A 13,579-nucleotide genomic window follows, 5' to 3' on the forward strand; every position below is an offset into this window, starting at 1 on the left:
GGTTGTTATTCAGTCCCATTTGATTCCTTGTGACCACATTTAGGGTTTTCTTGACAAAGATACTGAAGGGGTTTGCCATTCCCTTCTCCAGCTCATTTGACAGATGAGAAACTGAAGCAAATGGGATTAAGTGACTTTCTCAGGGTCACACAGTTAATGTGTCTGAGGCTGGATTTGAACTTAGAAAGAGGAGTCTTCCTGATGCCAAACCCAGTGCTCTATCCACTGTACCACTTAGCTGGTGTGGTTAGATGAGAGAAATGATAGATGTCTGCAAATACTTAAAAGAGTGTCATGTTGAGGAGAGATTAGACCCATTTTCCTTGGCCTCAGAAAAACCAGTGGGGAATTATCCAGGGAGGCAGATTTTGGGTCAATATGCAAAGAAGAACCTTCTAACAATTATCGCTATTCAAAAATGGAATGTGGAGGGGGCAGCTAGATGGCACAGTGGCCCTGGATTCAGGAGTACCTGAGTTCAAATCCGACCTCAGACACTTAACACTTACTAGCTGTGTGACCCTGGGCAAGTCACTTAACCCCAATTGCCTCACCAAAACAAACAAACAAACAAAAATTGGAATGTGGAGTTTATGTTGAACTTTAAGGTTTATGAAGCCCTTGAATGTCACTACAGCCCTGGGAAGGAGAAAGTATAAGAATTATGCTCCTTTTGGTGTGGTAGGAATATTTTCCCTGGGATGCAGATCGACAACTGGTCCATAACTGAAGACTTAGACCCTAAGAGATTATGACTTGCCTGTGGTCACATAGCCAGTGTAAGTCAAAAGTAGAATTTGGAGCCAGAGGGATATAGGTTAATGGCTGGTCCTCTATATACTTTATTGTCTCCTTATGGGATCACACCATTTCTAGTCAGAGGTGACCCCTAAGGCCATAGCATCTCCTGATCTCAACCTCTTGCATCAAGCTTCATTGGTGCTATCAGCTGTCTGTGGTTACCTGGGGGTATTTGCTCCAAGAACGCATCTGATGCCCTAAAAGGACACCTTCGGAGGATACACTGGCCTCCGTGGCCCAGTTGGGCTTTCCCCAGCTTTCTCTTCATTACCTCCAAAGCAAATCAGAGGGAAGAAGGCTTTGGAACTTCTCTCTAGCTCTGATCATTATTAAAGCAGGGTACAAATGGGAGCTTCTGTTCTTTTCAAAGCTACTTTTCTCAACCCAGAAAGGTAGGTAATAGAAATAATTATTTACTTTTTAGAGGGGAGGGGAAGGAAAGGAAAGGAAAGAAACATTTATCTAGTGCCTACTATTTGGTCTTTTATTCACTTCGGGCACAGTGCCTAGCCTCAAAGAAAAACTACATTAATACACAGGTATGCGTGTGTGAGAATTTGCTCCTTCCTAGGCTGTTTTTTTATCAATGTAGTATTATATAGGATGTAAATCATAAAATGGAGCTAGTTTCCCTAGTTCCATTTTAGATACATGTGGATAGAGAACATACAGGGACATGTGGTCTGAAGTTGATGTGGAAAAGAGTAAAGCGGGCCCCAATGAGTATTTTAAATCACTAAAGCTTTGGTTGTCCCTATTTCCTCTTGAACCACAACCTGGTCTTGCCATTAGATTCAATGGGCTGTATGTTAAGCAAGCAGATAGAATTCAAGTGAGTGCTGTACATGGATTCTGGATTTCCCCTCCAAATCAAAAACGAGTCCCACCAGTCACACAAGAAAAAAGTTTATTGAAAAATAAAGTTCTCCCTAGTTTTCTCTACAACAGTGAAAAACAAGCATCGCTTTCTATGCCAGTAAGGTACATTCAGACATTTACACCTTATTTTTAGAATCCCGGACTATGAAACCTCAGGAACTGAACAATAGGAAATAGTTGTAACCAGTATTTGGTGAGCTGTGAGCTGCTTGAAGAGTATAGTGGAACACACCAGTCTGCATATTTAAACTAAGCTTAAAAGTATCAAGGTCATGAATTCAAATGATAGCAGAAGGGATGTTACATCCTTTGGCATCAGATTTACCTTTCACAAACCCATTGCTCTTAATAACTGGGCAGACTGGTTAAAAACAAAAACAAACCCCCAGATTTCATGGATTTCAGCCATCCTGTAGTTTGCTACCTATGACTGATATAAATTGATTCTGAGGTACATGGAGATGGATGGCAGAATTTCACCTAGCTAGACCCCCTTTAGCCTGAGGCCCCTACATTGTGCCTCAGTCACAAGCCCCTGCTCATAACATTTTTGGCTTCTGTATCTTTCTCCTCTCCCCCAATTCCTCTAAAAGCACCATTTACAAAGGTAAAGTTGGCAATATTAGTATCAATTTAATGAAATCCTTCTAAAAATGTGGCTCCCACTTTGGTCCCTATAGATTATTCACTTGCCTACAACTCCCCATCCAGTGGGTTGAGGTCCATTTCCCTGACTGCAGTAGTTCAAGTAATTGGGATGGAGGTGGGTGGCGATAAAATACATTTCATTCCATCTTCCTTTTTTATATCCACAAAATGGGAGAAAAGTACCAAAATGTCCATTCAGTTGAAGATGCAGTCCAGGTTTTCCTATCAAGGGATTAGTTGGTGTTCCTATATCTTTTAATTATAATCATATGAGGTGGGGCATAGAACAGAAATAGCTTTTTAAATCTATGACAGTCCTTCAAGGGAATTAGCAGGCAGATTTATCAGGTAAGGAAAAGTCTAGAAACCAGGAAGGATACACATTAACTGTCATTTCAGTAACAACTGATTTTATTTAAAAAGAATGTTAATAACCTTGTCCAGTTCTTGACCTCTTTGGGAATTATACTTTGGAGAGGTAACATCCAACATTATGTTCCTATCAGCTTTGAGGGCAACTTTCAGAATTCCATCTCCTTGGGACTCGATCAACTACAAACAAAACTTTGTTTCTTTAAGTTTGGTGCAAAGACCACAAGATGACAAACAACTAAGAACCCAATTATGGTGATAATATGACTGCTCACACTGGGTATTTATGGATCCCCCCATCCAGCAGGGGGCAGTGGGGTACCCTAGAAAGCAGAGAGAAAGAGATCATCTCTATATTGAGTATCTGAAATATAATAAAGTCTCATTTATTTGAAATTCAGAGGGGAAAACTAAATCAACATTGATTGGAAAGGTGCTTTTCATTCAACATACAACTTCTACAAGGCAGAGGACACTTTAAAGATTAAATAGAAAATCTGTATGAATGGTTCTGAAGATACTTATGAACGAGGGTCCAGTTGTTAGCAAGAGAGACCCATCCCTAAATTCTTGTTTCATTTAGGGCTAATATGCTACATATTTCAAGTGTACCAATCTGTTTCAGGTCACAAAGTATTAGAAACCCATGAGTTAGAATTTAGATTAACAAGGTGAAGTACTCAGGGTAGTCAAGATGGATAATCCCTACTAGGTCAGTCAAAAATAGTATTTTCATTTAGACACTTTGAGATCAACATATATGGAGTGCATTTACCTTTACTATATTTAATATTATGGAAGGGCCTGAACTGTTAAGGAATCAGTTGGTCCTATATAGCCTTTTGGAATGAACCACACAGAGACCATGGCTTTTTGGCCATTAAAAACCTGGTTTTCCATTTCCCTTGGTGCCAACAAGAATGAAAGACAGTTTACTTCAGCCATGGGAAGTTGAGATCTTCTTAAATTACATGTGAATCTATTCCCATTTGCCTGTCTCTTCCAATGAAAATGCTTTACAGCCAGGTAAGGATGGGGCTTGAAGAAAGTTGTTAAATGAATTTAAATAAGCTTTTAATTAATAAATAAAATAATCCAGGCTTAGGACAGAAACACACACAGTGGAGCCTGTCGTTAATAAAATAAACACTTTTCTAAGAATTGAGAATTTTTCATTAAACAAACCCCTTTATTTATGGGGAAAGCAAAAGAGTTTCTCTCCCAGGTTTAGACACAACCTCATATTGTAAGAGAGGGTAAAATGTTGAGGAAAACCAGCTAGGCCTTTGGAAATAGCTGTTCTCAGGAGAATGACTTGAACTGGTGTTTTCTAAAGAGCATATAATTGTAAACATTTTCAGTTAGACCCTTAACTCTTTACTACTCTCCTAAACTTGATCTGGGACTCATTGAAGTGTTGACAAAATCTCCACTTCCAGTTTCAAAAAAAAAAAAAAAGAATCAGTCTCTCCTTAGGTTTTGCAAATACTTTAAAAATATGCCCCCCCCCCCAAAAAAGTAATTCTCCTCTTTCCTCTTATGTGGGCAACAAGCTAATATCCTAGAGCCAAACTTGGAAAATCTTAGTAGAGTTGAGGCTCTTCTTTTAATGCTAATCCAGCCATGATAGCCATTTTATAAAGGTCCTTCTTTGATTCCCTGTAGGGCTGGGTGAGGACCCCATGTGTGTCCCTCCCACCAAGAGACTGAGAATTGGATGTAGACTCTACTTTCTCACTCAGTGCTCTCTTGATGAGGATGTTTGACTGAGGGGAGGCCACAGAGAGTATACCTTTGCAAGGAATCATGAGAATCAATTTTCCCCATGTTATTTTTGCCTGTTTTGTTCATTTGTGGGGACAGAAAGGGCATTTTGAAGAACACACACTACACACATCTACACTGAGAACAAGGTAGACTCATGGAGCAGAACTGGCGTTCTGTTATACTCCTTCAAACAGCACCTGGCTCCCAACATATAACCCCAAAGAAAACTGAAAAGGCACATGATTTAAACAATAAATATAGCCTAGGAAACAGAATCTGACGTTTCTAAGCACGAGGCCATGTTCAAGAAAGGAACAAGGTATGGGCGGCAGCAGCAGCAACAAAAAACCTAAGTCAAAATGCAGAAAGCCTCTTCATAAATGTGCAAATCAAGTTGCATATATGAAATAAATGAGGTTTTTATTGGCATTTAAAAACAGTGTCTATTTCTCCACTTTACCTTTCAAAGGTAAGCTTTTTCTGTTAACCATCTTTAATAAATTATGTTAATTTTTTTCTTAAATTTTCTAAGATCTTAGGATCACAATAAAAAAAAATCAGAAATCACTTGGAACAAAAAGGTACAAGAACAGAAAGGAAAGTCTAGGAGAGCTATGCTTACAGCTTAGGATAACATTGGTTATGCTTAGGGGTTTGCATCCCCCCCTCCCCCCTCCCCCAATGACACACATTGTCAATGACTACAAATTTGCTTAGGGTTCCATCCAGGCCTGTAATTGGCACTAAAGTTAGGGGCAGGGATATGAAAACTCCCTGACCAAAACAACGAGAGCCTATGTGACCAGGGCCCACCTGAATCTCCCTCCTGAAGGTTTGACCTATAATTTATGACATGTTAGTCCTTTTGCTCTTCCCATAAAGGGAGGATGGGAGGGGGAGGGAAATAATAGAAAGTTGTTATCCATCTGTTTCAATAGCCAATTGACTTGATATTAATGCTCTTGAAACTCAGCTGATTCCAGTTGTGCCTTTTGACCTTGGGCCTGATGAAGGCATAGGTCCAACTCTCATCCCTGGGGTTGGGGAAATGTGCCCTGGGCAACCACCGGATTGGCTGTGATACCGTGAGGTTCACAAAGCTAGTCCTCACAACAACACTGTGAGGTGGGTAGTTCAAGTATTGTGATGCCAATTGTACAGAGAGGTTTAAGTGATTTTCCCAAGGTCATAAAGCAATAAATGTCGGAGCCGGGACTCCAACCTGGAACTCTTCTGATTCTAAGACTAGTATTCTTCATTATAACACACTGCAGGGTAACCAAAAGAAAAGCCAAGAAATCTCCTCTTCGGCCTATATCCAGTGTGTGATTGGGAATAATGGAAAAAGGGGGGGGGGAGGAGAAAGGGAACTTAAACTATTTAATCTCAGAATTTTCAAAGCAGCAGTGGCTTCTCTTGGATGTCTGACAGGCAGGCTATATTGGAGGAAGATGCAATTCTGTCCTAGTGACCAGCTTCATCCTTGAACCCAGAAAGGGGAGTGGCAAAGGAAGCAGGCTGGGTTCTGCTTTCAGAGAGAAGGCCTCTCTTTGTCGGTTTCCAATAGCTCTCTCCTCCAACATGGGGGGAACTGGCAGAGTGCACAGAGAGCCAGCCTTTGTTTGCTGGCAAGAGCTGAGAAGCCAGGGGCTCCCTCTGCTGGCCTCAGAGCAGCAGTGCTGGCTCACCGGCTTCTAGAACTTAGCGCTCACAAGATGTCAGTGTCAGCTTGTCAATGGGGATAGGAAAACAGCTGGCTTCCTTTTGACTCTCCAGAAAGTGCAGGCAGCATGTTGCTAGTACAATGCTGCCCTTCTCCACGTTCCCAATGTAGGGTATGGGTGCCTGAAATGTCACTAGGAAAGGGAGCAGGGGTGTGCCTGCATACATACCCTACCTGCCAGGGGTTTAAACAAGATCCCTCTTGGACTTGGTATAGCCCTCAGCATGAGGTCCAGAGAAGCAGCATCCTAAGCAAAGTCTAGTGTCACAAATTAAGTTGAGACACTCTTGCATTAAAGGCTTATGACAGGGATCTCTCTCCTGTGACTAAACCTGCAACATTACTGCCCATGAGTGACCAGGGCTGGTGAGGTTAGGGTTTGTGGAGCAGGGACAGAGAAGAAATCAATTCAAAGTCTAGCTCTGGGTCTTTGGCAGCCCATGCAGAGCTGAGGCCATACGTTAGGTACAACTGAGGAGAAGGAATAGGGTCACAAAGGCAGAGAGAAATCAAACTTTCTAGACACAAAGGCTCATTAGCAAGGGCTCCTTCCCTTTCTTGTCTCTACCAATTCTACAAACCACAGCTGCGGGCATCAACTGTATAGAAGCCAAGTGCTCCCAGGGTGACCTGAGCATTTCTCAAATCTGAGCAGCAAGGATAGTCCCATCTGTTTCTTCCTACTTGCTTGCTTCAAATTCTTAGAATCGCAGTGGGGGATGAGAGACAGGGAAGGAACATCTTATGAGAGATATTCTCAGGGTCCGTTTTCCTTTGATAGAATACATTTCAATTCTATCATTTTCCTATCAGGAGACACAAAGTCAACAGCAACCTTCCTGACTTTGGTCCCCCCAAACCTGTCAGCTGGCCATATGGAAATCCACAGAACTTTGTGGGACCAGAAGTTAATTCACATAAGGAGAGAACAAAGGACCACCATCCCTTCCCAACCCCCATTCAAATATAGTAGTGACTTTTTAGGAAACTGATCAGCTAATCAAAACAGCCAACAGTGGGGGCTGAGCCCACTGAATTATTGAGTGAGAGGAACCCGACGGCTAAAGGAGGTAAAGCACTCCTGGGTCCTTACAGGCAAAGTTATCTCTATTCTAGTTGTTGACCCTTTCCTCTTGGCTTTTCGACAAGCATCCACAAAGACCTTTGCTTGACTCACAAAATTAAAAGAAAATGCTGCCACTTGAGAACCCCCAAATGTGAAGATTCAGGTGGAATAATTTACAGTCATTTATTCTGCCAAAGAAGCCTGTTTTGTCTCTTTTCCCTCCCTGCCCTCTGTAATACTATACCCTAAGGAAAAAACATCACCCAACCCGAAACCTTTAGAATGTGTTCTGGTTAGGGAGGAGGGAGCAGATTCTTTCCCAGTGTCTTAACATCACTCCTGTGCATATGGTTTCACATCAACTACTTCCCTCAAAGCCAAAGGCTAGTAGGTCATTAAGTCTTAGGGTGGATGTTTCATCTTTTCTATTTTCCTTCTCACCTCCCACTCTATGCTGTAACCTTTAGGGGAAGGGAAAGTACTGCAAACTGGCAAGCTAACATGAATATTATTGATACAACATTGACTCCTTGTTTTATAGAGATTACTGGAGCAGAAGGGGAAGAGAGCTCTTTTCTCTTACAAAAGTGCACCACTGGATGGATGGGTTTGGGCGCTAGGTTCTTGGGGCACTCCCCAAGCATTGCTGTCCCTAATCATAAAACTGATCCTTTTCTCAGTTGCCTGAGCCATCTCTCTCACCTTTGCTGAGGAGACATCCAGGTAAACTGACTGATGCCTTGGGGTGTGCCATTTGGTTTTAAACAGCGAAGATTTGTGTCTGTTCTGTGATTTGCTACTCTTTGGGAACCTCCTCAGTGCTCCCCTCAACCTAATTTCCTGACTATAGCTGTACATCAAATCTGGGCACTTCCTTCCCTTCCTCCGCCATCCTAGACTATACTGGAAGGCTATTTAGTGAAAGTAGAAGATGGACGGTAGAAGGGAAAAAATGCATTATTCATTCCCTTCCTTCCCTAACCCTCCCTAACCCTCCCACAAATAAATAAGTTAATGGATTTAGGAATTTTTCCCACACAAGATTCTTCATGATCATCTTAACTTTTTTTTTTAAATGAAGCATGGAACTTCATTTATTTTTACCCACGAGCAGCTGGATGGTTTTAGAAGAGTCTCACCACAGTTGCTCCATGAAGATTTTTTTAAAAATCCTGACCACGAGGAAGTCAGTCCAATGCACTGTCTTCTCTCTGTTTTGTTGTCATTTAGAACTCCATTTTGTTGTTTTAACTCCACCTGTAGCAAAACCAACATCTAAACTAAAAGACCAAAGAGTTCTGGTAGCCAGGTCAGTCCTTAGACTATCCTGTCGTCCCTCCCTGACCCCAGCTATGCTCCTTCCCAGTTGAATCAGTCGGGGCCTGGGACTTCTGCTGCTATAGGCAGTCTTGACAGAGAGCTACTTGGCCCTTGATATAGTCCCTGCAAGGGCATATCCTCTTGTGCTTGGGGTGGGCTCCTGCGCAGCTGAACAGCAAAAGATCACCTTGAAACACACAATGTTTTCTCTTGTCATCATATGAGGGCACCAGGATGTCACTGGCCAGTTCTGTGGTGTGGCATACCACGTCGTACCTATAAAGGAAAGGACAGAGAAACATGGAGTTTAGATCAAGGGTGTAGCTTGTTTGCCACTAGTGTCCCGGAGATGAATCTGTTCTCTGGAATTGGATTGCTCTGTTGGATCATTGGTGATGTCAGTCTTCAATCTTAAGCTAGAGAAACTGGTCTCAAATACCAGGTGCAGCCACTTACAACCTGTGTGGCTTAACCTCTTGGGTTCTTTCATTTGTAAAAGGAGGAGGCTGGATCTGGTGATCTCTAAGGAACTTTTAAACCCTAAATTCTATGGTCTGGTAAGGGGCCTGGTCACAGCTTGCCAAAGGTCAAAATCAACAAAACTTAACTAAGATGTTGACTATAAACAAAATTCAACATTTTTTACTTCATTATCAGTTGCCACTTGGTAGCCTCATGTTAAACATTATGAAATACACAATAAGAAATACTTTGTATTAAATACATTTTGGCTCTCCCAACCACCAGAGAGCACAGTGTGACATCCTAGAAAGCAAGAAAGAATATACTAATCTTCTATTGAATACACTAAATATAGTAAAATTTCACTTAGAATGACATCTACCCCACAATCAATAATTTACTCTGCTATCACCCTTCCAAGTCTTTGCTCAAACTGTTCCTAAAACTACCAATGTCGTCCCTTCTCTCAAATTTATGCCTTTACTCTAAAGCCCGATTCTAAAATGCTTCCTCCTCCAAGAATCCTTCCCTGATTACTGTAACGATTGGAATGACGCCACCTGCTGGAGACCTACTGTAGAAGAGCTCCACCCATGAAGCGAAGGTCTTTGAGGGCAAGACCAGGAGTCTTTTCTTTGGCATCAGGAAGTGATGTGGGCTAGTGGGAGGAGGAAGGAAGAGACTGGCGCTCGGTCTCACTCTCTTTCCTGGGGACTCTGGTGGAGAGCGGAGCTAGAAATGTGCTCTCCAATAGATAGGAATCTAGGCCTGCCTTTCTCTCTTTACCAAATTCTTATTCTCTTTAATAAACGCTTAAAAGTCTAACTCTTGCTAAAGCTTATAATTTATTGGTGACCACTCATTGGATATTTTAGACAGACTAGCTAGAATTTTAGCCCTTAACATTCCCAAGGCTGGAAATTACTTTCTCCCTTGTACTTCATGTAGTAATTTATTTTACAGCTTGTGAATGAATTTGTGAATGAGTGTGTATTAATCACATCTGTGTCCTCATGTGTGTGGGTCTTATGTTCCTTGTAGGTTATAAACTCCTTAAGAGAAGGGACCATTTTAAAAATCTAACTTTTGTATCCCTCCCTTCAGTACTGAACACTGTCCAGATTGCGCAGTGTTTGGCATATAGCAGGCACTTAATAATTTGTTGTTGTCGTTCAGTTATTTCAGTTGAGTCCAACTCTTGGTGATCTTATTTAGGGTTTTCTTGGCAAAGATAATGGAGTGGTTTGCTATTTCCTTCTCCAGATCATTTTACAGATGAGGAAATATAGGCAAACAGGGTTAAGTGACTTGCCCAGGGTCACACAGCTAGTATGTGTCTGAGGCTGGATTTGAAGTCAGGTCTTCCTGACTCCAGGCCTGGTGTTCTATCCACTGCACCATCTAGCTGCCCTAATAAATATTTATTGAGTTTATATGGATGCACAACACATACATATATATATGATAATACAGAAACATCGCGGTATAGTAGATAGAGAGCTGCTTTGGAAGCCAGAAGTCCCAGGTATGTCGCCTGCTAACTAACTATGTGACCCTGGTCGAGAGGTGTGTGGGTAAATGTATAACAACATATTCTTCCTCCAAAAATATGCAGGACACATTTTTTAGTTTAATCTTCATTATTAACACTCTATTAAGTCTAGACAATCGACAAAACAATAAATCAAGCCTAGATTTGTAGCATTTGGTGATTTCCCGGGTGTAAATGCTCACAGTAAAAATTTAACAATTGTTTTGAGCTGCTCCAGCACACCCCTGGATCTGGCACAAGTCGCTTAACCTCTCAATGTTCCAGGCAACTAGAAGACTATAAATTATAGAGATGGCGCTGACCTGCTCTAATAGGTATTTCCTCACCTGGGATTTCCCTACATAAGTGCAGTTACCAGCCCAGGCCCTACTCCTAACTCTCCATTATTGCAAAGTGATCCTTTCATGTGTACATTGCTTATCCTGTCCAGATGCCTATCTCACAATGTTCTATGGGATAAGTGTTGGTAAGAACTGAGAATAATCCCTGATTCCTGCTTAGGTAAAACAGTTGTTTGGGGTTTTCCCACCTTTCCTTTCAAACTGATGTTCTGATACTATGTTCCAATGATAAGTCAACTCCTTCCAAAACTTAGGCCACCAACTCTTCAACACTGACAAAGGCAGCTCCTGCTCCATCATGCTGGAAAGTCCAACTGCTTATAGGAGTTTAGGACTTTGTACACTCTGGAATCCTCTACCAAGCCAAAGAAGCCCAGCTCAGTTAGCATGTGTTAATTAGGGACATTTCTCAGAAGGACAGCCCAGTCTCTTATCTCTCAGTTGCAGTTGCATAAAGTTCCAAGCTAGGGGCCCACAGGAGGTTTGTGACTTCTTTTGAACTCCCAACACTTTCAGCCTCAGAAGGCCAGGGGGCATAAAGGTCATCCTTCCTGAGGGGATCAGAGAGGAAGAAGGGGTTTTACTGATTTCCTAAAAGGAAAAAAAGAATGTCTGGGACTTTGTGGCCCACGCAGCACAGTGCATCCCTGTTGACGTCTGGGCTTGGATTTTTTCTTTCTCTTTGCAATTGGATATGATTGAAAAAGAAATCCTAGAAGCATCTCCCAACTCTGAGGGTTACCCAGAGAAAGGATGCACTAGGATGGTTATTTTTTTGATAGTTCTGAAAAACTTCCTGATTCTGGCTCTCCAACCCTGCCCTTTCCCTAACAACCAGGGAAGAACTTTATAGAAGGATCTACCCAAGAGCTACAAAGGTCTTTAGAGCTGTTTACAGATTACACCTTTATTTTATAGATAACAAAACCAAGCCCTGGGGAAGTTAAAGTGCCCAAGGTTACACAAGGAATAAATAGGAGGGGCAGTTAGGTGGCACAGTAGATAAAGCACCAGCCCTGGATTCAGGAGGATCCGAGTTCAAATCTGGTCCCAGACACTTGACACTTACTAGCTGTGTGACCCTGGGCAAATCACTTAACCCTCACTGCCCTGTTCCCCCCCCCCCAAAAAAAGGAATAAATAGGAAAGGTGGAATTCAGGTTTTCTGACTTGGGTTCAGTGCCCATGAATACAGTATTCCTTCCATTATATCCATATTACTGTCTTTGCCCTTAATGTGCCCAAAATGTATGGAGTCAGCTGGCATAGATTCAGACTCCATCAATGAATTATTCAGAAAGGAATAAATGACCCCTTCTCTGAGGGAGGGAGTAGCTGGCAAGAAGTGGCTTCAATGGGGAGCCTTTAGGCCTGGGACCCACCAAGCAACTGGAATCAGTTCAAGGCTTAGATAAGCTGGATCCACCCTTTTAGTACTAGACAAGAAGGCCAGATAATAATAGGGGTGAAATTTAAATCTAATGGGTGGTGCCCTAAGAAATAGCTATTTTACTCAAGCCTGATTCAGTCTGCCACACTGGGGTCTCTTTATCTATGACATCCTGCCTTAGTACGGGATTCTTTATAACATGGGTTTGTCTTGGACACTAGCCAAACTAATTGAGTTGTTGGAAGTACTGGAATGACCTCACTGTTTCCTGGTGTCATCTTCCACCTGGTTCCATGGCTTAGAATCTGAACAGGGACTTAAGAGAAAGGTGCTGGGATGGAGGCCTCACTATCAGGGCATGCTGTTTCCCAGGATTAGGCCATTGGATTTTAAGAGCACACCTCAGAGCAATGATGACAGTGGATGATAATCATGCAAACAAGACTGGTGATAAGATAATAAAGATGATTACAAAATAGTTTCTATCCATAGGGTTAGACATATGATATGGAGAAGTTCACAGGGACAATGGATAACAGGCAATAAATGCTTTGATCAACTTTAGCAAAGGCCTCTCAGGGGGATAAGATTATATGTTCCACTAGATAACTCACCACCAATCTACTTCCCTCCTGTCTACATTAGCTATTGTTTGGGAGGTCTTTTCATTTATTATCTCATGTGTCTTCCTAAGGACTGTGATTTAACAGAGCACCTAAATCATCACTCTGACTTTACAGATAAAACAACTGAGGCACAGAGAGGTTATATTACTTTACCCAAGACAACCAAGGAGTTAGGTAGAGCTACATCTAAGGCCCAAGCCTACTGAATTTCCACTAGAATCCCTGCCTTTATACTATCTGTTACATACACATGCTCACACACATACACTTTCCCCTGGGTATATACAATCTCTTCCCTATAGCCTCCAAATATACACTTTTTTTTTCTTCTAGCAGTCATGGTCAGAAATTCCTGTAGGCCAGAGGCTATTTTCCTGGAACTGGGGCTTTTTGAGACAATTGGCATTTAGGCTACCTTTAACTGCTCTTAGAAAAACAAAAGAGTAGCTCTCAAACATCCGCTTAGACCACCTGCTTCCTACCCTGCAATACAGGAAGTGACCCAAATCACAGGAGCTCATCTCCTGTGCTTCTCAGTGATTTCCAAGCAGGAGATGAGGCTGGCTCTCCTATCAGCTGCTGGGAACCAGTGCCCGGCAGAGTGATGTCTGGTGGCTGGAGATCATTTTGGT

The 13,579-nt window shown here is 42.1% G+C and overlaps 1 protein-coding gene across 2 annotated transcripts in view; it reads right to left on the reverse strand.

Moving 5' to 3' along the window:
* Positions 1-1,691: 1,691 nt before the first annotated feature.
* MGAT5 (alpha-1,6-mannosylglycoprotein 6-beta-N-acetylglucosaminyltransferase) overlaps positions 1,692-13,579 on the reverse strand; it is a 399,298-nt gene continuing 387,410 nt past the window's right edge. For both annotated transcript variants that reach the window (XM_043993188.1, XM_043993187.1), the window contains one exon: positions 1,692-8,852. In XM_043993188.1, coding sequence (XP_043849123.1) covers positions 8,654-8,852 — 199 coding nt within the window. In that variant the 3' untranslated portion in view covers positions 1,692-8,653. The remainder of the gene's footprint in view (positions 8,853-13,579) is intronic.

Source organism: Dromiciops gliroides, chromosome 3 (assembly GCF_019393635.1).
Source record: "Dromiciops gliroides isolate mDroGli1 chromosome 3, mDroGli1.pri, whole genome shotgun sequence".
Classification (NCBI taxonomy): domain Eukaryota; kingdom Metazoa; phylum Chordata; class Mammalia; order Microbiotheria; family Microbiotheriidae; genus Dromiciops; species Dromiciops gliroides.